Source organism: Grammomys surdaster, unplaced genomic scaffold (genome assembly GCF_004785775.1).
Source record: "Grammomys surdaster isolate TR1022 unplaced genomic scaffold, NIH_TR_1.0 335, whole genome shotgun sequence".
NCBI lineage: Eukaryota > Metazoa > Chordata > Mammalia > Rodentia > Muridae > Grammomys > Grammomys surdaster.
The window spans coordinates 1,120,435-1,141,131 of NW_021604754.1; the positions used below are offsets into that span (position 1 = coordinate 1,120,435).

At 39.8% G+C, this 20,697-nt stretch overlaps 1 protein-coding gene across 6 annotated transcripts in view; it reads right to left on the reverse strand.

Moving 5' to 3' along the window:
* St7 (suppression of tumorigenicity 7) overlaps window positions 1-20,697 on the reverse strand; it is a 254,759-nt gene that overhangs the window by 83,590 nt on the left and 150,472 nt on the right. For 5 of the 6 annotated variants that reach the window (XR_003712811.1, XM_028778445.1, XM_028778448.1 and 2 more), the window contains exons 3-6: window positions 16,691-16,850; window positions 6,353-6,407; window positions 4,994-5,109; window positions 2,511-2,586 (exon numbers count right to left, since the gene is read on the reverse strand). Coding sequence is in view for 5 of the 6 variants with exons in the window: in XM_028778445.1 (XP_028634278.1) it covers window positions 2,511-2,586; window positions 4,994-5,109; window positions 6,353-6,407; window positions 16,691-16,850 (407 nt within the window). In the remaining variant the exon portion in view is untranslated. Of the gene's footprint in view, window positions 1-231; window positions 301-2,510; window positions 2,587-4,993; window positions 5,110-6,352; window positions 6,408-16,690; window positions 16,851-20,697 lie in introns of all 6 variants that reach the window. The other variant, XM_028778447.1, reaches the window with a different exon arrangement.

The following is a 20,697-nucleotide window of genomic DNA, read 5'->3' on the forward strand; positions in this document are numbered from 1 at the left end:
AGAGAGAGAGAGAGAGAGAGAGAGAGAGAGAGAGAGAGAGAGAGAGAACTGCTAATGGACGGGGTCAGAACAGGGGTCTCGGCTTGGTGGAAGATGGATATGATGCATCTTTGTCACAACACAATACACACACAGAAGCAAGAAGTGTGGTGATGGAGTGTCAACCATCCAGGTATCTGCTATAAGTCTCATTTGGTTAGAAGTAGGGTGCCCGACAGCTTCTTGACTTACTTTGGTAACAATTTTATCTCCCAGATGGTAGAGGAAGCAATTAGGGGAACTTCAACTCTGGACCTAATTCTGACCAAGAAGAAAAAAATAGTCGGTGAAATGAAAACTGATAGGAACATTCAGCGAGAGTTACTACGTCATTCCAGAGTTCAGGGCAGTCAAAGAGGAGGAGGTAGAGAATTCACAGCAAAGAGGCATGACTCAGTGGCATGAGATGTATATGGAAAACGGCTCAAGACAACAGAACAGCTTCCACATATCCAACTGTAATCATGATGACAAATAATCTCTCTGGGAGGCTACAGGGGTGGCACTGCAGTAACCAGCATGACTTCAAGGAGATCTGGCCCAGGTCACATTCTTAAGACATGCAAACAAAACAAAAGATGAGAAGGGGGCTGGGACGAACTGTGAGGAGTGGGATGGTTCATAAGAATGATACAAGGAGAGCTCAAGTTACAAATTAGCAAGGGTTGGCAAACATAAATCAATAAAAGGAAAAAACATAACACCCCCCCCCCAAGGACAACTATCCATCCTCTATCTGGAATTATTTTTAAGGTCCTATGGCTCCCCCTTCCCAATTTCTCCAAAATCACCACAAAAAAATACAAGCCTTAAGAAAAAACAAAACAAAACAATACAACAACATTAAAACAAAAGAAGGTTTATGGTTAACAGTGGTAGATAATAAAGAGAAAAGAAAAGTCTGTTATCGCTTCTTACTCCTGGCTTCTTTATCAAGGAGAATGACTGTCAGACTAAAAAGGAAAGAAGAAATTAAACTCTACAATGGGTACAGAGATGCAAGACAGCACATCAGTAATGCATTCTAAATGAACTACTCTTCTGGGAAGGGCAGACCCTAGTAAACCAACAGACCTTGCAGGCAGGACATGGAACTGCACTCTTTGGAGAGTTGTGGAATCACAAAGAATAGAAACTACAAGATGAGAGGACACATGTGGCATACATTTTCAAAACGGGAAAAAAGGCTGACCTTCCAAATGACAGAACAGTGATTCAGAAAGAAACTCCAGTGGATTATTAAAGAAATGGTCTCTAAGCACATTAAAAAAATAAAATAAAATAAAATAAAATAAAAACGAAGCAGAAACCACTAGAAGCCAGCTTAAATGGCTGAGAATAAATAACACAGGATTGCTAGCTTCATTTTCCCTAATAGACTTACTATCAATTAAAACTCTCTATACACCTGGCACTCTTAAGATCAAATTGGAGAAATATGGATTGAATCACAGGGTAACTGGGCGCCTGGTAACTGGTTGAATAAAATCAAAGAAATGTGATCCATGAAGACATGAGCTTGCAGGGTAGTCTCTATATGCCAGGCCCAGAGTTTTGCTGTGGGCCCTGATCCTTTTCTCAGAAATATCTCACACACACACACACACACACACACACACAGAGCAGGCATATTAAACTTGTGGAGGACAGGCAAGTGAAAAGCATGTCACATGACAGTTGGAGACCGAGCAGATTCAGCATTACGGTGACAGGATTTGAAACTCAGTGACTCTTTTTTTATTTCCAAGACCCCTCTGGAGAAGATTCAGTAAGCTTCTTAAGAAAAGTCATAAAATAGTTTAACAATGACCATTTGGCCGGGGCCCTATTGAGGTGATTCAAGCAGCATATGGGTGGTTAAGCTAAGTGACCTTTAAGGTTTCTGCCAACCCTAGGTTTTAATGACTCCGATCTTAAGAACCTCATTTTTCTGAGATCTCCAGAAGGATTTCCCAGCCTTCCTTGGTAACCCATAGAATGTTTACCAACAGAAAGGACAGTGTTTCCTCTTTTTGTCATCTTCCACATTGACATTTTAGCTTTTCCTCGTCATTTATCTTTTTTGAGGTTGCTGTTTCTTCCACTAGCTCAAGTTACATCTAGAAGCTGGATGCACAGATGAGCATTCCACATCTAGAAAGGAGGGTTGCTGTGAAAATGTTCTAGAGCTCCCAAGAACTGTACTTAGCTCATGTTCTCATAATATGCCAAGGATATCCCTTGAAGGGTTTAATCTGGGCTCACAGTAAACACACTGAACTTTGCTCCAACACACACACCCACACACGCACGCACACACACACACACAGAGTGATTCTTCATAGAAACAAAACTTTAGAAAGTAACACCCTTGGAAACAGCCCGCATTCATATGCACAGCATGACAGAAGTATCCCATCAATGGTGGGTGACTGAAAATACCCGGCATGACATGTGTCTTCCTCCTTATAGCAAGTTTCTCCCCTACTTACTCATTTATCTCCAAGGCTTCATGAGCTGCAGAAATCCTGGCTTGAGGGTTCCTCTCTCTCCAGGCTTTTTGCATTACTAGTTAGAAAAAAAGGGGAATAATTCAAGTCACCTACTACATATAATTGTGAGGTCTAGCTGAGGGCAGTAAGCAGTTGGCAGCATTAATTGTAACATTTTATTACTAAGGAAGTCAACTCATATCCCCAAAGTCACACAAGTATTCTGAATTGCTATTTCACTGTTCTTGAGCTGCCAATAACAAACTTTTTGTGTGAGGATTACATTATAGGCATAAATATCATACACTAAAAAGTCAAGAAAATGAGCTATAATAGAGAATTCATATCTTTTGTGTTTAATAAATACTTGCTGTATTTTTACGAAAACATATTTCGTATATTTTGAAATTTCTATTTTATGGTCAGACCATCCTGAATGTGCCTGTTCCCATCTGGAGTGACTCTCAGAGCCTTATTCATTATATAACATATAATTCCTATTTAACATGTTCCAAAATATTTGCTACAAGTGCAGGATATTTGAAAGTTTAAACTATGTAGAGAAAGTGAGCTGCCATAGATTTTTCTGGTTGACATGAATATTTGTTGACTCCATTTTCCTGAAAATTTAGTCTTGTTATGTATCAGAGCAACTTGTGAATATACTGAGAGAAGCCTAGTGCCCAGGAATATTAATCATAGTATGATATTCTATAATAGCAGCAAGGACTTTAAAAATAACAATACCCTTAAATAATTTGATAATTCATATTTTTTTTTTTGAGACAGGGTTTCTCTGTGTAGCCCTGGCTGTCCTGGAACTCACTCTGTAGACCAGGCTGGTCTCGAACTCAGAAATCCACCTGCCTCTGCCTCCCAAGTGCTGGGATTAAAGACGTGTACCACCACTGCCCAGGTGATAATTCATATTTTTATAAGTTAATTTCTTAAATGTATGTATAAATTGTTTTTGTAAAGGTATTGTCCTGTCTAGTTTTATGTCAACTTGACATCACCTAGAGTAATTTGGGAAGAAGAACTCTCAGTTGAAAATGTGTGTCTCTAAAATCAGGCAATGCAAGCCTTTGGGGCATTTTCTTAGTACTGACAGGGGCGGGTGGTATTAACCCTGGACTGGTGCTCCTAGCTCTCTCTATAAGACAGCAGGCTGAGCAAGCCATGGGAGGCAAGCAAGTAAGCAGTACCTCTCTACAGCTTCTGCATTGGCTCCTGCCTCCAGGTCCTAGCCTAGTCTGAGTTCCTGCCTCAGCTTTCCTCAATGGACTGTGATTCAGGATATGTAAGCCAAGTAAATAAAGCCTTTCTTATCCCCCAGTTGCGTTTAGTTGTGGTGTTTCAATATAATAATGTAATCCTAATTACGACAGGATTTTCAGATTTACTTTTGATCCATTTAATAATACAAAATTTACCAACAGCAAAGTAATGAGTGTAAAATGAATGCTAAATAAGGTCTGCCAGAGAGAAAGTACATATGCCCTCTTATAGCCAAAGCCATGTGCCCTTCCAATGCTAGTAAACCAATATCTTAAGACAGTAATGTAGGGTGGTCATTTATAGTCAATAAATCTCAACTTGAGATACAGTTTCTCTGGGTAGCTCTGGTTGGCCTGGAACTCACTCTGTAGATCAGGCTGGACTCGAACTCAGGGATCTGCCTGTGTCTGCTTCCTGAGTGCTGGGATTAAAGGTGTGTGCCACCCCCACCTACCCCATTCCCCAAATCCCAGCTTCTAATCAGAATGTGATTGAGGAGACCCTTATTCCACCTCACCCTTGAAGTTTAACACTTTGTGTAAGATGTGTGTCTTCAAAACACATAGAGCTTACTTTGATGTTTAAAAATCATATTCTAGATAATAATAAGCCTCATTTATACATTGATAATCATTGTGAATAAATTTTATATAAGTATTCTTTATGAATTCTTAGTTTTATTAGTCAATTTAATATTCTATCCATTGTAGAGAGGTGTGTGTGTGAATGTATAGTCCAAAGGGTAACCTCATGTCAGTCCTTCTCTTGCCTTTCTTTTTCTTCCCCCCTTGGGACATGCCACATAGTTTAACCTGACTAGCCAGCAAGCCCTAGAGATCCACTTGTTTTTGCCTGCTCAGAGACAGAATTAAAAAAATGTGCTACCTAATCTGGGTTTTGTTTCTGTTTACAGGGGCTTAAGGAATCAAAATCGGGTCCTCATGCCTACATGACAAGAACTTTACCCCCTGGTCTATCTTCCTAGCCCTCCTTGTTCTTCTTATACAGCCAGGTTGGCCTGCAACTTGCTACATAGTTCAAGCTGGTCTTAAATTAGATGTCTTCCAGCCACGCCTCCTGAGTATTGAGATTACAGATGTGTGCCGCAAAACAAAGCGGTAGAGCAGACACGATGGAATCAGAACCATGATTTGGAACAAGCTGAAAGGCTTTCCCACCCTTAAGTATCTGAAGAGTTTCCATACTTGCATCTGCAGGACGAAGATGGTCCGAATCACAAGTAAAGAACGTCTGGTGGTCCTGGGCAGAGAGGTTCATGTCATAGTATGTCAGAGGCTCTCGTCCTGTGACCCAAGTGTACCTGTCAGGGGCAAATATGATAGTCAGACAGAGAAGGGAAAACGACCTACGAAGGAGGAAGGTGCAGAGAGATTGAAATGTAAACCACCACTCAGCATTAAAATACCTTTGTTCATGAACACCAAAACATAGTTTTTAAAAATATCCTGCCCTGGCCTACAAAGATGGTTCAGTGGGAAAGATCACTGACTGCTCTTCCAGAGGACTCCTGTTGGATTCCCAGCAACTACATGACAGCTAACAAGTGTCTGTAACTCCAGCTCTAAGGGGAATCAAATGCTGTCTTCTGGTCTCCCTTGGCATTGCATGCACATGGTATACAGACACATATGCAGGTAAACTAACCAAACACATAAAAAAAAATCTCAAAAAAGTCATCCTGTTCTTCCTTCGGGAATTATATAGCACAAAATTCACATATTCTCTTGGTTTTGCCTTAACATTTTAATAGTCCTCACTAATGGAAAACTCCCCTAATATTACAAATAAATATTTCCCCCATACTATGAATTTCTAATTTGCCTAATTATTTCACTCAATTAAATTGCAATATAACTTCTCTGGGATCCATATAATAAAGTTACAGAGCCTTCAGAATCCAGGGTCTGAGTGATATATATTGAAAAGAATAACTTCAACAGAAGGCAGTGAGGTAGCTCAGCAAATGGGCTATCTGCAACCAAGCCTAAAAACTCAAGTTCAAGGTCTAGATCCCACACAATGGAAGGGGAGAATAATCCCCACAAGTTATTCTCTTAGTACTACATGCAACATACATACACATTCATTAATAATTTTTTTAAAGAGTAAGTACAATAGAAAACACTTGCAACCTATAATTTTATATATTATTCCAAACTAGAATGCCAAAATATCTATAAAACATAAAAATCAAAACACTTGAAGATTGTATCCCCAAACCTGGAAGCTGTTGGCCATGGTGACATGCTGTAATCCCAGGACTCACTTGTGAGGCAAGAGGATCAGGAGCAAAGGTACCCAGCTACAAAGCAAATTCTGGATTAAGAAACCCTGTCTCAAACAGAAGAAAAAAAAAGAGGAAGAGGAGGAAGAAAGGGAGAAGAAATGGAAGAGGAGGAAGGATAGGGAAGGGTGAGGGAGAAGAAGGGAGGAGGGGGGAAGGTAACACACACTATTCCGTGACCCCTAAATGAACCAGTGGCAGCACTTGCTGTCCTTGCTCTCTAAACCGCTCATTCATTTCCTGAACTGGCAAGACTTACCGATTGTATTCCGCACCCCTAAACAGGTTCAGTGGATTTCGCCATACTTTGCATTCTGTAACAAAGGGGAATATGAAATGACATGTAAGTCCAATGATATTAGGAGCTAATTAATTCAGTAAAACACCCTTCCTGACCATTTGATAAAGAATATGTGGTTCTCCATCCTTTATGTAGGAAGTTGAAAAACAAAACACAGCCCTGAAGATTAATCAGGCACCTGAGACTTCTCAGGCACTGGGACAGAGGAAACGTCACCTAATCTCTAGGCTCACGTTTCCTCATTTTTCAAATGATAGTGCATGCCAACATCAGCTACTGTGTAACTTTGTGTGGTTGTTCTAAGAGATTTGAGCAGATTTTATAAATGCACTTGCAACAATAAAGGTAAAAGGCACATGTACAGGTGGGACTACTTTCTGTCGCTCTAGCACACCTCTCTCAATGACATTATCCTTGACCAACTACCTCTCTACATCATATGTAACACCGAGAGCACTAGACTTTGCCCATTAAGGTTGATGGCAAATTTTATTAGGAGATAACTCACTAGATTAATATTGCTTTTCCAGGAAGGGATAAGAAAATTAATGTTACCACAATTGCTGGAAGAAGTTCTATGAAAATAAATCATTTTGGAGCATTTTTACATCTTTTACTTATACTGAAATACATATAGAGCTCTAATGTCACAATGTGAATTACTAAAATTATATCTTCTTGTTATAAGGACCACAGAAACTAGGACCGCAGGGCTTTAACTTAGAGAAGTTCATCAATAGGCTTAAGGCCATGTTATATTAAGCATGTGATTAATAAACTACGATTGTTTTCAAACATCCTATGAAGACTTTCTAATATTTCATAATACTAGATCTCTTTGGATAAATAGTTTTGTTAGAAAATAAAACTCACTTAACCAAAGTCAAAACATCAGTCCTCAAAGGACACACCCACTAATGTGTACAATCACAACCATGGCAGTAATCCAAGGGACCTTAAAGGCCAGATGATGATTCATGAGGATTCTACAGCAGGCCTGTTCATCCAACAGCCATTCCTCCACCCATCCCTCCACCCACCCACACATCCATCTACCCAGCAGTCATTGCTTTACCAGTGGAGGAGACATGAAAACCACTATTCTGACACTCTGCATGTAATAAAATATAAAGTACCATTCTGTATGATCCCTTTAGTTGACTGCTGAAGTAGTAAAGCAAGTACACACTTACAAAGGGATGTGTGTACATTGTCATGTAAAAGATGAATTTATCTTTAAAGTAAGCCACTATCTCATTTTACATTTACCCAGTTTAAAATGGTCCTAAAATTTTGTCATTTAACTTAGCTTAATGCAACATGTCTGAATTCTGTCCTTAAGAGAAAACTCAGATTTGATAGCTATCATTTCATATGACACTAACTAGAAAATTATGTTTCCTTTAGTTATTATTTGTGGTCCAAAAAAAAAAGTCCATTAGAAGGGTCATGAACACTATGACTCCAGATCTTGGCCCGAAACATGGTCAGTCAAATTTTGTGATTTCTGTCCTTAGGACTGGTGTAGCTCTAACTCCATCTCCTCTAACTGTTCTTCAATGAGACTCAAGCTTCATAAATCCTGTGAGGTTTGCACTTAGCATAAAATAAACTAGTGACTTGTGTGAAAGGACGTTCATGGTTAAAAACATGTACAATCAAACATAGGTATTTGCAAAGATATTTCTTCTCTAATTTGATTAGAAATACCATTTTTAATATATCTGGCAAATATTTTTCTCCAACAAGTACGTTATTATAGTGCCCGGGAAAATAAGTACCATTCAAAACCCAATTGACAAATTAGAATGAAAATTATCTTCAGTTAAAATTTTAACCCTATAACCTCAGTTTAAGCAAAATATTTCTAAGGAAAAATAACTCCAAAAAGAAAAACTGTGTGTACTTCATATAGCCAAGGAGTACCTGAAGAACACTTAACTTAGGAATTTCCACAACATAGCCAGCAGGGGGTGCTGTAAACGTTCTAAAATGTTAAATTTATCACTTAAAGAACTAAGGCCTGTTAACTTGATACTGCAAAACTGTTCTGTATTAACTTTTAAACTATCCATGAAACTTAGAAATTAAGACGCAATTAGCTGCAGCCGATGTGAAGGGGGAAAGGCGCCAACAAAGTACAAGCCATTATCTTCCCAGATTACATTGTTGAAATTGAGCGCCCAGGGAAGATTATTTTTGCTTAAGAAATTAGCAACATACAGGTCATCTATATGCGCGCATCAAATTTTTGCCTTAAGTGATGTGATTTATCTTTGCTGTTCGGTTCTATAATCTTTCCTATGGAAAATTCTTTTAGCATGGAATTGACTCCAGAGAACACACCCCATAAATATCAGTTGCCTGATGTGGCTTAGTATAACATGAACAAATGGTATAAATGCCAAACGTGAAGATTCCAGAGAAACGGACCTCCACAGGGTAAGAGAGCTAACACATAAACTCTTTTCTTGTGTGTCCTCTTGCAGAATGAACTTATTTCAGATCATATTTCAAATTTACCCTTCAAAAAGAATGTTCCATTCTTCATTATCTTCCACAAATTCAGGGCCACTGGGAAGCACTCAAAGTCAACTGGGACTCCGTTAGGCGCTTGCTCGTATCATTAAGAGTCTACTTCTAAGTATGCTCCTAATACAAGCACATGCTCTGTGCTTCAGTTTTCAGTGTCCATAGACAGTCTCCACTTAGAGCTCTGATGGAAATGTTGTGACCTCAGCATGTATGACAGAAGACCAAAACTCAAGGGGAAAGGAACCAGCCACCATTAAAAAACACGACATTTCCAAGTCTACAGAGAACATGTACTTCTTTGTCAAAAATGGGACAGTTGTTTCTATGTGGGAAACAAAGAACATAAAACATAATCCATTAAGGATTTCTAAAGCAAGCGCTGAATGTTTGGAAGCCTCCCTTTCCCCAGGTCCCATTAAAACCTTCCATCATCACCGTCAGCACTTGGTACCTCTGACCCAGTTACTGTGCCGGATGCTTTTATGTCTTCTTGACACAAGCTTCAGTCATCTGAGAGGAGGCAACCTCAACTGAGAAAATTCCCTCAGAAGACAAGCCTGGAGGGCATTTTCTTAATGCCCCAGTCCTTTGAGGGGACTCACCTGGTTCTGAGGGCTGAGTTTACAGGCTCAAGCCTCTTTGTAGCAGCAGAAATAGCAACCTTTCTCATAGTTATAAGCTTAGCTTTCATCGATCCCCTCTATGAGGAGGTCTGAAGTTTATCAGAAGTTTATTACATCCCTTGTATAAATCAGTGAGATGCATATATTAGACCCTTTCCTCCAGGATCACAGTAAACAAGGTTGAGAACTGGTGTCTAGACTCATCTGTTAACCTACAATAGGCAAAAATCATCACATTTCAACATCCTATAATTTCATCAATTAAATTGTGCAGTGGACGAACAGATCTCAAAAATTCCTCTCTGGAAGTATCAGTTACTTCAAAACAATACTTCCAAAGTGTCTAAAGTTTTCACTGGACATATGATTATTACTATTAGATTAACCCCAAGTGAAGCAGTTAATGGGATTTTGCCTTACAGTTAGTTACTAGCTCGGATACTTTAGAATGAATACTAATCTTCTATAGCACACTGATCAATTTTAGGGAATTATTGGAAGTACTCCTTTTTTAAAAAATAATTAAGCCTTAACTACTTCATAGCCTTTCAAAACAACTACTTTTGAGAACAAAAAATATAACATCTGACTGCTGTGCTGGGCCTGCTGGCTGCAAAGGAGAATACCATAACACAACGAGAAACTGTCTCCAAGCTAGACTGCATAGTCTTTAGCTATCTGAGCTTTAACCAACTTAAGGAAGACACAGCCTCGAGCAGAGACCTTCTCTCCAGATTTGTGGCTGTCAGGACAGAACCCTAAGGACAGAAAACACCTAAAGAACTGCCAGTAAGCCACGTGGGTAGTGGCCGCTGTGAGGGAGAGGCCTGTTTAAACCGCCATGCTGCTGCTTGGAGTTTAGGATCCTAGGCCCACCACTCTGAGCGCCAGAACATGAACGCGAACCTCAGGCCGCTGTGTGTTTGTCACTCCAGAGGAACCGGCCTGACGGGACACCAAGATCCCACAGAGAAGAGGAGGGATGGGACCTTATTGCTGAACCACAGGCCCATACTAGCAGCGGAGCCTGTCCAGAAACCAGAAAGGGCCCAGCACGAGCCAGGAGGTAACCCCCTCGGACACAGCCACCCGCAGCAGCACAGCAGATGCAGGACTGGTTTGGCCTGACCTTGCTTACAACCTCTGGCTAGTCGGAGGCGCTCCGCACCGGTCCCGGGCGCGGAGGAGGGCTGCGTGGGCGCCATTTTCCACCTCAGCACAGGTGCAGTTCTTCACAGGCCTACCCAGTTTCTGTAACAGGGCTGTCTCCGTAAGTCTTCTCGATTTTTTCATCCGTACATAACATTTGATTTCATTTCAGTTTGGATGTCAGTATGTCAGCGGAGGTAAGATGATTCACTTTTATATTTGAGTAAATCCTCAGGGATCTATCTTCTGTGCTTCGATGTGCTTCAAGCTCCCCGCAGCCTTGAGCTTCAGTCCCTTCTTAGGCTTGTCCTTGCTCTCACACCCCCCTCTCTGGGACCTGGGCTGTTGCTTACGGACCTCAGGTCCAAAGCCTTTATGGTTTTGTGGCATTTTGTAGGCATCATAGTTTAGAGCAAGCAAACTGCTCATATAAGGAAAAAATAATTTTAAAGAAAAAAAAATGCTAAAGGAAACATGGATAGCCTTCATTCAACAAATTTTGTTACTATAAATTCTTGCACAGAATAAAAATAAAAAGGATTAGTAAGTGTGAGTTTCAAGATCATTTTTATTGGTTTGCTTGATTCAAGATAGTACCACTTTCGTTGAAGAAGCGATGAGATGGCTAAATCTTTTAATTCACATGTCATACATTTCTAACTGGTCTTTGCTGACTTAATCAACTCCACCAAATAATGTATTAACCCTGAAATAAGTTCTAAGTAAATGTATGTTCACTAGAAACTGAATGAATCCATTCCAGACTTCTCCACTATATAAATAGACATTTCTTCTGTACTAGACTATACATTTTAATGGCAGATGAATTTGAAAAGATAGCTAGGGAAATCATTTTCAGGCCATGCATTAAATTTTGGCATGTAAATATCTAGTTTACCATCATTGAGACTATTAATAAGTAATCCCAAAGGTCCCTAATACATACAAATTTATAATTTTGCAAAGGGAAACATCTGAACTGAAAGCTCTGAAAAGCCTGGGTGTAAAAGAGTCACTGACCATGCAGCCATATCTCCCAAATCTATTCATAAAGTCAGTCTACCTGGGAGCTACTCCTACATAAAAAGCCGTCCTCTGATCGCATTTCTTCATGGCCTCATTTAATTCCCAGAATACTCTGTGACACTGTTGTTACTACTATTCTCATGTTTTCAGATTGAGACACTAAGGATTATTTTGGAAAGTTCAATGGCAAGCCTCAGATCACTGACTGTAAAAGTCATAGAACTGAGACCAGCAGCTTGAGCTGTCAATCACTGCCGCTGAGCTGCTTTTGAAGACATTTAATGTCAGGTCACAAATCATGTCCTGCATTTTGTTACAGAGGATTAATACCATTGTTACTAAGGTTTTCCAGGCAAGGTCCCACTCCATAGGTTAAACTGACCTTAGACTTTTCAACTTTCCTGGCTTTGCCTAGCTAACACTGAGATTATAGGTGTGAGCCAACGATAAGTCTTTTAGTTGCCTAATAATTATATTAACTTTAGCTTTACAGACCTTACAGAGGGTCTGGGGCAGTGACTTAAAATATCCAATTAGTCCTTAAGAACTTGTATCCATAAGGTGGTGTATACCTACCTGTAATATCCAAAACTCTGGAGGGGAAAACTGAAGGATTCAGAGTTTGAGGTCACCCTGAGCTGCAGAGGACAAGACACTGTCCAGGAAGAGGGAGAAAATTCTCTGTATTAGTACAGAGAAAAATACCCAGGTTGTCAGTCATGAGACTTGTTTCCTCAGCTTTCTCAAGCTTAATGGAATTATTATAAAAATTAAATATAGTGATATCACTTAAAACTGACACCAAATACTAAAAGTGTTAAATATGACTAGAACTACATGGACTTCTAGAGGGAGAATTGTCTAATTGTGAGAGTTGCCATCTACAACGGTTTTAGGATTTTTTTTTACTTTCCCTGGTTATTTTCCTGTTTTGTCTTTATTAATCCTGTTTATTAAATCAGCACTTGAACTGCCCAAATGATCCAATGAGGATTAATTTAGAATGAAGAATATATATTTATACAGCATAATTATAATTAGAAATTTGAATTTTATAATTATCTAGAATTTGAAATATGTTATGAAAATTATTAAGATACAAATGAGATGACTTGGATAGGAAGCCAGATGGCTATGTGTGAACTGTGTAGAGATCCAGTTCTCCCAGATGGCTGTGTGTGAACTGTGTAGAGATCCAGCTCTCCCAGATGGCTGTGTGTGAACTGTGTAGAGATCCAGCTCTCCCAGACGGCTGTGTGTGAACTGTGTAGAGATCCAGCTCTCCCAGACGGCTGTGTGTGAACTGTGTAGAGATCCAGTTCTCCCAGACAGCTGTGTGTGAACTGTGTAGAGATCCAGCTCTCCCAGATGGCTGTGTGTGAACTGTGTAGAGATCCAGCTCTCCCAGATGGCTGTGTGTGAACTGTGTAGAGATCTAGTTCTCCCAGATGGCTGTGTGTGAACTGTGTAGAGATCCAGTTCTCCCAGATGGCTGTGTGTAAACTGTGTAGAGATCCAGTTCTCCCAGGGCTGCTGCAGTGTCTCAGAGCAGCTGAGCTTGACTTTGGCGTCTCTGCTTATAAGATGGAGCAGCTTGCACTTTTCCCAATATCTATCTGGCAAAAGACAAATGCTGCAAACCTTGTCTTTATGGTATTTTATTTGACAACAAGAATAAATTATCAAAAAAATGTTCTCCTAAAGCCAAATTCTAGGTCTCAGTGGGTTGTGAGAATCCCCTCTCTCAGGGAGAAGTTGGCTACATTTTAAACCTTGTGCATCACCAACTCATAAAATGCACTGAATTAAGAAATGGCAGTGAGATTCGTGGTGATGTGGCAAAATACATCAACAGAGTTTATCAGAAACCATACATTTGGAAGAAATACAGCAGTTTAGTTCCCAAGTAAAATGAAACAAGAATGTCCACACAAATGACCTTTGGCCAAACAAGCTGAAGTTTGGCTAAAGTAAGAAACTATGTAATCAACTGCAGTTCTCCACTGATCCACAAGTAAGAAGCACAGAACAACTTGAGCAATTCTGCATTCCGCCCACTTTAGACAAGAGTGGCTTCAGAATGCACTCATGGCCTGCCCTGCTTCCTCATTCCTCCCAAACCACCGTGAGGTGGGGATGATGCCAGATTTTAGTTAAGACAAATAATACATTAAGGATTCTAACGAGTCTTCACTTGGACCAATATTTATAACTAATGTTTTTATCTTACCTTTAACTTTGTCAATAATTTTATTTTCCAAATAATGCCATTAAACTTTCTTTGTCTAAGTTCATGGGACTTTATTTGCCAAATTATATTTCATGTAAAATTCAGTGAAAAGGTCTACGTATTTTAAGCAACTCAACAAACTACCCTTCTGTTATGCATTCAATGCCTCTTTTATTAGTTTAAAGGGAATATGAATTTTAATGAAAATACATCTATTTTAAGGAAATACATTTAGTATTTTCAGATCTGGACTTCTTTCCCTGTAAGCTAATGCAGGCTATAAACAGAAAGTGATTAATAGTAGAGATGACTGCAGATAATGTATTTTGTAGTACTTTATTTAGAAATAAAAATTAGCCAGGCATGATGGTCTCTTGTCATATAAATAAATCCAGCATTTCAGAGGCTGAGAAAGAAGAATTATAGTGACTTAGAGGCTATCCTTGGCTACATAGTGAATTTCAAGAAAGCCTAGTAAGATTCTCTAACAAATATATATAAATATATATATATATATATATATATATATATATATATATATATCTCAAGACACACACCAATGAGTACAAGAAAATATACAGCAATGTTAATCGCATGATTTTTGATATTTCCATACCTACTTACATGTTTGTCACACTGAATTAGCCAAATATTAGCAGTATAGATGTCAAGAAGAAAATCTATTCATACCTAAATATACTTATACAAAGTAATTTCCATTTTCTAAAGGTAACTATTAAAACATTGTTGTAAAATCATATCATACATGCTATATCTGTTATGCAGTAAAGTAATGGAAAGAGGACAGAGTAGTGAATACTATTGTAATTGAGTCAGTAATAATAATTAAGTTTAATCTTAGCCAGGTAAAAATCAAGAATTCGCATGGCTGTCAGTTTCTAATGTATTTTTATATTTTGTTCTCTTTTGTTTGGTCTGATTTTTGAGACTTGGTCTCATACTGCCTAGACTAGTAGCTGTGAATACATGGACTCATCATGGACTCATCTGATGCTTTGGTCTTTGCCTCCCAAGTATTTGGGGCTAAAAATATATACTTAGATGAATATATTATTTAAAAGGACTTAGATTCTTCCTTCCAAATGATACCATCAAAATTCACATAATAAATCATACATATACTTAGAAAAGTGTATGATCTAGCAGAATTGCTATTATATAAGCCTGGTAATCTGAATTTGATCCATCCCTAGTACCCACTCAAGGTGGAAGGAGAATTCTGAATAGAGTTGTCCTCTGACTTTCACACATAGGCTGTGCACATACCCTTCATCCCAATTTCACATGCATGATAATAAACTAAAAAATAATGTTAATATGGAGAACATGGACTTTTCATTGCATTAAGAAATATCAAGAGCTTTAAGCTGGGTAAGGAGAAAGGGGGGCTTTCATGAGGATATAAATGTAACCATTTTAAAGAATACCTTAAAAGGGCATGCTTTCTGTTTGCTATCTGTTAATTTTCTGCACCATGCAAGTGTACTTGGAGTCAGTCAGCAATACAGGTAATCTCTGGAAGCTTCACAGCAGACACATGTGACAGCAATTATCTGCCCTCCTTGTGTGCTAATGCGTAAATGATCACATTCCTCATTAGAGCAACAGCCACAAGGCTTTGCATTTCTGGTTAATGCACTGACCTGCTAAGCTCGGGCCTCCTTTCCTTTTCACAAGGTAGGTAAATTTACAAGGTCCCAAACAATTGTATTACCTGCAAGGTGCCAATTCTCACGTGTGTGCCATTAGAATGAGGTAAGCACACACTAGCAGCTTCCCATACCATTCACTTTCAGCTGGAAAAGCACGGACTAAAATGCTCTACCTCAAAATCAGGAACAAGAAGATAGAAAATGTGACTGAGTTATGAAAAAAATAAAATAAAAAACAAAAGCTAACGTATCTCCCAAAGAAGATACTCCAATGGAGATGAGGACACTTTTTAGTTCATAAGAACCAGTAGAAACCAAGTTCATAAGTACTTAAGAATTTACTGTTGCTGAAGGAATAGGTTCTTTCCTCTTGTTTCAACTCGTCTGACTTTCAATGATGCAGAAGCTGGTTGTGCAGTACACTACAGATGCTATTAAAAAAAAACACCCCCACCAGTCACTATTTGATGTTGTAGCTAAAGGAAAAACTATCAAAGATCAAAAACATAGAGATGGTTAGTATGTCTATTAGAAAAGGCATTGATTTGGGGAGTGACACAGGAACAAGAGAAACATTTGTAGGTCCAGTCCTAAGAAACATGGCAGGTACAAGCAGGGAGAGTAAACTGTGACAGAGCAGAGTTTGAGAGTTTGATGACACCGGGTTAAAAGCAGCTTGTGCTGTGTTGGGGAACCTGAACATGTCTCACCATCAGTGGACAGGACAAGTAGGGCCTTTAAAACTGACAAGCAGCAAAATCAGATCCAACATCCAGCCATCGCTGTGGAAGAAGATGCACCTGAGTACTCTATACTATATCCTATATATACTATGTTTCAAAGCTAATGCTACTAACATTTGTCAGGTTAGAGCTAATGGGAACAAAAGTAAAGTTAGCAGCATAAATATTTCCTGTCCCTGGGATGCTTGTGTGCTACTTCTCTGGTACTGCTTCCTTAACTCCCTTGAAATTTCACATCATTTTTCTCTGAAAAAGAATTTTTTAAAACAGTTTTGCTGTGTTAATTTCACGAAAATTTTGTAAGAGACGTTCCATACCTGAGACACTTTGCCTGTTGGAATCTGAGTCCCCATTACTGGAATTAGAATTATTGGAAGAATTGTTGTCAACCCCTCCCAGAAGGGGGCGCAAGTGGCTTACTGAGACTTGTTCAATGAAGGACGTTCCATACTTTCGGAAATACCACCATTCAAATATCTAGAACAGAAAAAGAATGTGTATTTATTACCTCAGTTTCTACTTGTAATTTCAGGACACATTCCCTTAATATATGTTTACTGTTTCTGTCCACCTTTGAAAAACGTTTAAATTGGTCTAACTGTAATAAATTTCGGTAATTAAACACCAATATCATTTAGTTAAAATGGGTTTCCTCTGCTGAAGAGTGTTTTTTTTTTTTAAAAAAAAAAAAAAAGAATAAATACTGCGATAGATAAAAGAATATTAAGGTATATTCCAAGTTATTTTTCTTAAAGTTAATATAATATTTAAATAACAAAAACATCCTAGCTGAAAGGCAAATCTAGAAATACATATGAATACCAGTTTTCTGAAAATATACCTTATGAAATGTTAAATAATTCTTGACATTTTATATCTTTGTAAAATCATACCCACAATTTTAAGTAATTTTAAATAAGATTTTTAAGTGAAAAATATTTTAACTATAAAAGTATGACTTATTTCAAGAAATGAGACAAAGAAAAGAATGGGGGCAGTGAGACCTAGAGCATGCTGCTTGAGAGACTGAGGTAGGAGGATCACTGGAGCACCGGAGTTCACAGCCGACCTGAGGAACATGGTGATATCTAGTCTTAGAAAAGTAAACAAAAAATAGTGGTCATTCCATACACGGATGGCACTCGGGTCCTGAAACTTCGCAGTGCCTTCCTGCTAAGGGCAGCACAACAAGCATTCGCTGTGTGATCGCTTACTGATTCTTATGTCCTCTCAATTCCAAAAGAAAACAGGAATAACTTTCCTTAATAAAGTATGACTAGCTGAAGGCAGAGCTCCCTGAGCCTGGCAAAGTCAGCTCCTCCTCATGCCCACAGCCACCATGTCCACCTCCCCGTGTCCACAGCCTCAGCCGCCGTGCCCACCTCCCCGTGTCCACAGCCGCCGTGCCCACCTCCCCGTGTCCACAGCCGCCGTGCCCACCTCCCCGTGTCCACAGCCGCCGTGCCCACCTCCCCGTGTCCACAGCCACAGCCGCCGTGTCCACCTTCCCATGTCCGCAGCTGCCGTGCCCACCTCCCCGTGTCCGCAGCCGCCGTGCCCACCTCCCCGTGTCCACAGCCGCCGTGCCCACCTCCCCGTGTCCACAGCCGCCGTGCCCACCTCCCCGTGTCCGCAGCCGCTGCTTCCTACCACTATTCCATATTGCTCTACCCATCCTTTCCTCCCTACCCCATCTAATTACAATTTGCTCTTCCCAGTCATCCAGCATTCAAGAGAAGGGATTTACGAATAGCTACTAGCAAAACAAGGTGCCCTGGGCCTTAATTGCAGCCCTCATTCAGGAGGCTGAGGTAAGCCTGTCATGAGTTCAAGAACAGTGAGACCCTGACTCAAACAAGCAAAAGGCCAAGTATGGTGACTCACATGTATAACTTCAGTGATAAATAGAGAGGCTGGGCCAAGAGGACTGCCAAGAGTCCCAGGACAGCTTGGCTATAGAGAGGAAAAAAATAAAACAAACCAGCAGAAAACAGAATAACTACATACCCGGGTCTAAAAGGATAGCAGTACTGTTCTTTATAATATGCAATCTATAATCAACATAGAATTATTTAAGTTTATGTCCTTCATTATTTCATAAGAAAGTTTCATTATATCCACTGGAATGGACATTGGGCTATTATTTAAAAACTGATATTTTCCTCTTATTTTCTGCTCTATTTAAAACAATAGGAAAGGCATCTGTGAATATAAAAAGGAAATTATCAGCCAAATCTAACGTTCCCAGTCATATGTGGGATACCTTGATTTAATTGCATTGAATTACTTCTAACATTGCAATGTTTAAGGAGAATATAGTTTAAAAGTTACATGGACATGGAAGAAAGGTAAATGTTGGGGAGCATGAGGGCCCTCATGCCCACAGATCTCCAGGGAAACCAGGCATGTTAAGCATGTTGTCCTCGCAATGGAAATGATATAAAACCTGTTTTCCCTCCGGAAAGCTGGCAATGGAGGTGACTAACATCCTGACGATCTGTGTTTTCTGGAGGGGCAGGCCATATCCAGTTCCTGGGAACGGAGGTGACTAGTAGTCTAAATGACCCTAATATCATCTGCATATCCAGGGGCTCTCCCAAACTCCTAAAACCCAAATGACCTCTATGCTATCTGTATGACCTAGACCATGCCAGATCCTTCCCTAGGCCCTTAAGCTAACAATACAGGGAGTCTATCTTGAGAACCCATCTTCTTGGAAGAAATGGCATGCTACTTGAGCTGAGTTTCAATGTAATTATGCCTCTTTTGGTGTCAAGGTTTATATTATAGCAGGAAATGTTTTTTCCAAATTGCACTGTGTTTAGATATGCTGGCAATAAAGCACCTGGCATCTGACTCTCTAGAAGCTTGATCTAGCCTGATGAGGCCAAGCTCAACCAAGTTCTCATTCTCACCTCTTCACAGATCCTCTCGATGCTAGCTGTGACACCTGGAGGGACCTCCATAGGTGAACATACAGATTATGGATCCATAAAGATGTCTATAGCTCCAGTGAGTTATTTGATTTATTTGGACACTAGTACTTTCAACTGTATATGAAGTTGGAAATCACATTTATCTTCAAGGGTCCTCAATTTTCCTACCAGCTCAGTGTATAGCACCTACTTCAATGTTTGATCCACGGTTAGTTCTCAAAAGTGCTAACAAAGCTAAGCAGAGCATCCTTCAAGGGTAGCCTGTGCCCTTCAGCCCTACACAATGGAAGAGATGGGCTCTAGACCAACTGCAGCCAAGCTCAGGCTGGACCAGGTGGCTGTGAGACCCCTCTAGTGCTCTGTTGGGAAATGAGAGCTACATTTGGAAACATAATCAAGAGACTTCCAATAAAAAGTTTTCTATACTTCAAAAAAAAAGTTACCAATTATTGTGTTAATGGCTTGTATACCACACTGTTTAATGATGGCACCCCTGAGTTCTACACTGAGGCACCCCTCTTTTGCCAGTCCTTTTGTAGCATTTTCCTCTAAGATGAAACATTTCTTCTTAGAGAGAAGATAGTTAAGACATAGGATGTTCTAATCAAACAATTGGTGAAACATTACATCCTCCAGGCAAGCTCACTGAAATTCGGGAAGTAAATTGACTCGGACGGACCAGCTTCAATAAGCTCCTCATTCTTCATGCCTATGTAAGCAGTAACAGTTACTGAGAGACACTGTGAGACCAGCCAGCTGCCTGGAAGGACACTTTCTAATCTGTCAAGCTGCCTGCAAGTCATGCAGTGTGCTTCAGGTGTGCAGCTTTTGTGAGCCAACCCCATACTCCTTTAAGTAACTATAGAAAGCTTGTTATTTTAGCAAGCTTGAGTTAGGTAGCTTCCTTATCTGTCATTGGTTCCATATCTGGGGTGAGTACATGTTTATTCACATTTCCCTAGGAAGAGTGTTGTCTAATATGGCTCCACAGTTTAGGTTAGTGTAGCATCCTACTTATCACTAGGATGTTTATAGGAGACAGAGTGACAAGGTACTGCTCGGCTATAGTCCTGAGCAGTCAACAAAGCTCTCAAGACGTCGGCAAAAGCTCTCTGCCTCGACAATTACAAGAAGGAAAGGGCTGCCAAGATTCCCTTAGCATTTGTTACCGAACTGACAGTGTTTCTTAATCACTGGCAATGAAGTTCTATTCTGCTTTCTCCTGCGCTGTGCTATTAGAGCACCTACTATGCCATAGATTCATCCCATCACACAGCACCCGTAATCCTAGCCACCTATGAGTGGAATCCCAGCGTCACAACAATCATGTCTCTGCACTAAAAGTCCATGCTTCAGACCACAGTACCCACGACATGCTAGTATTCATC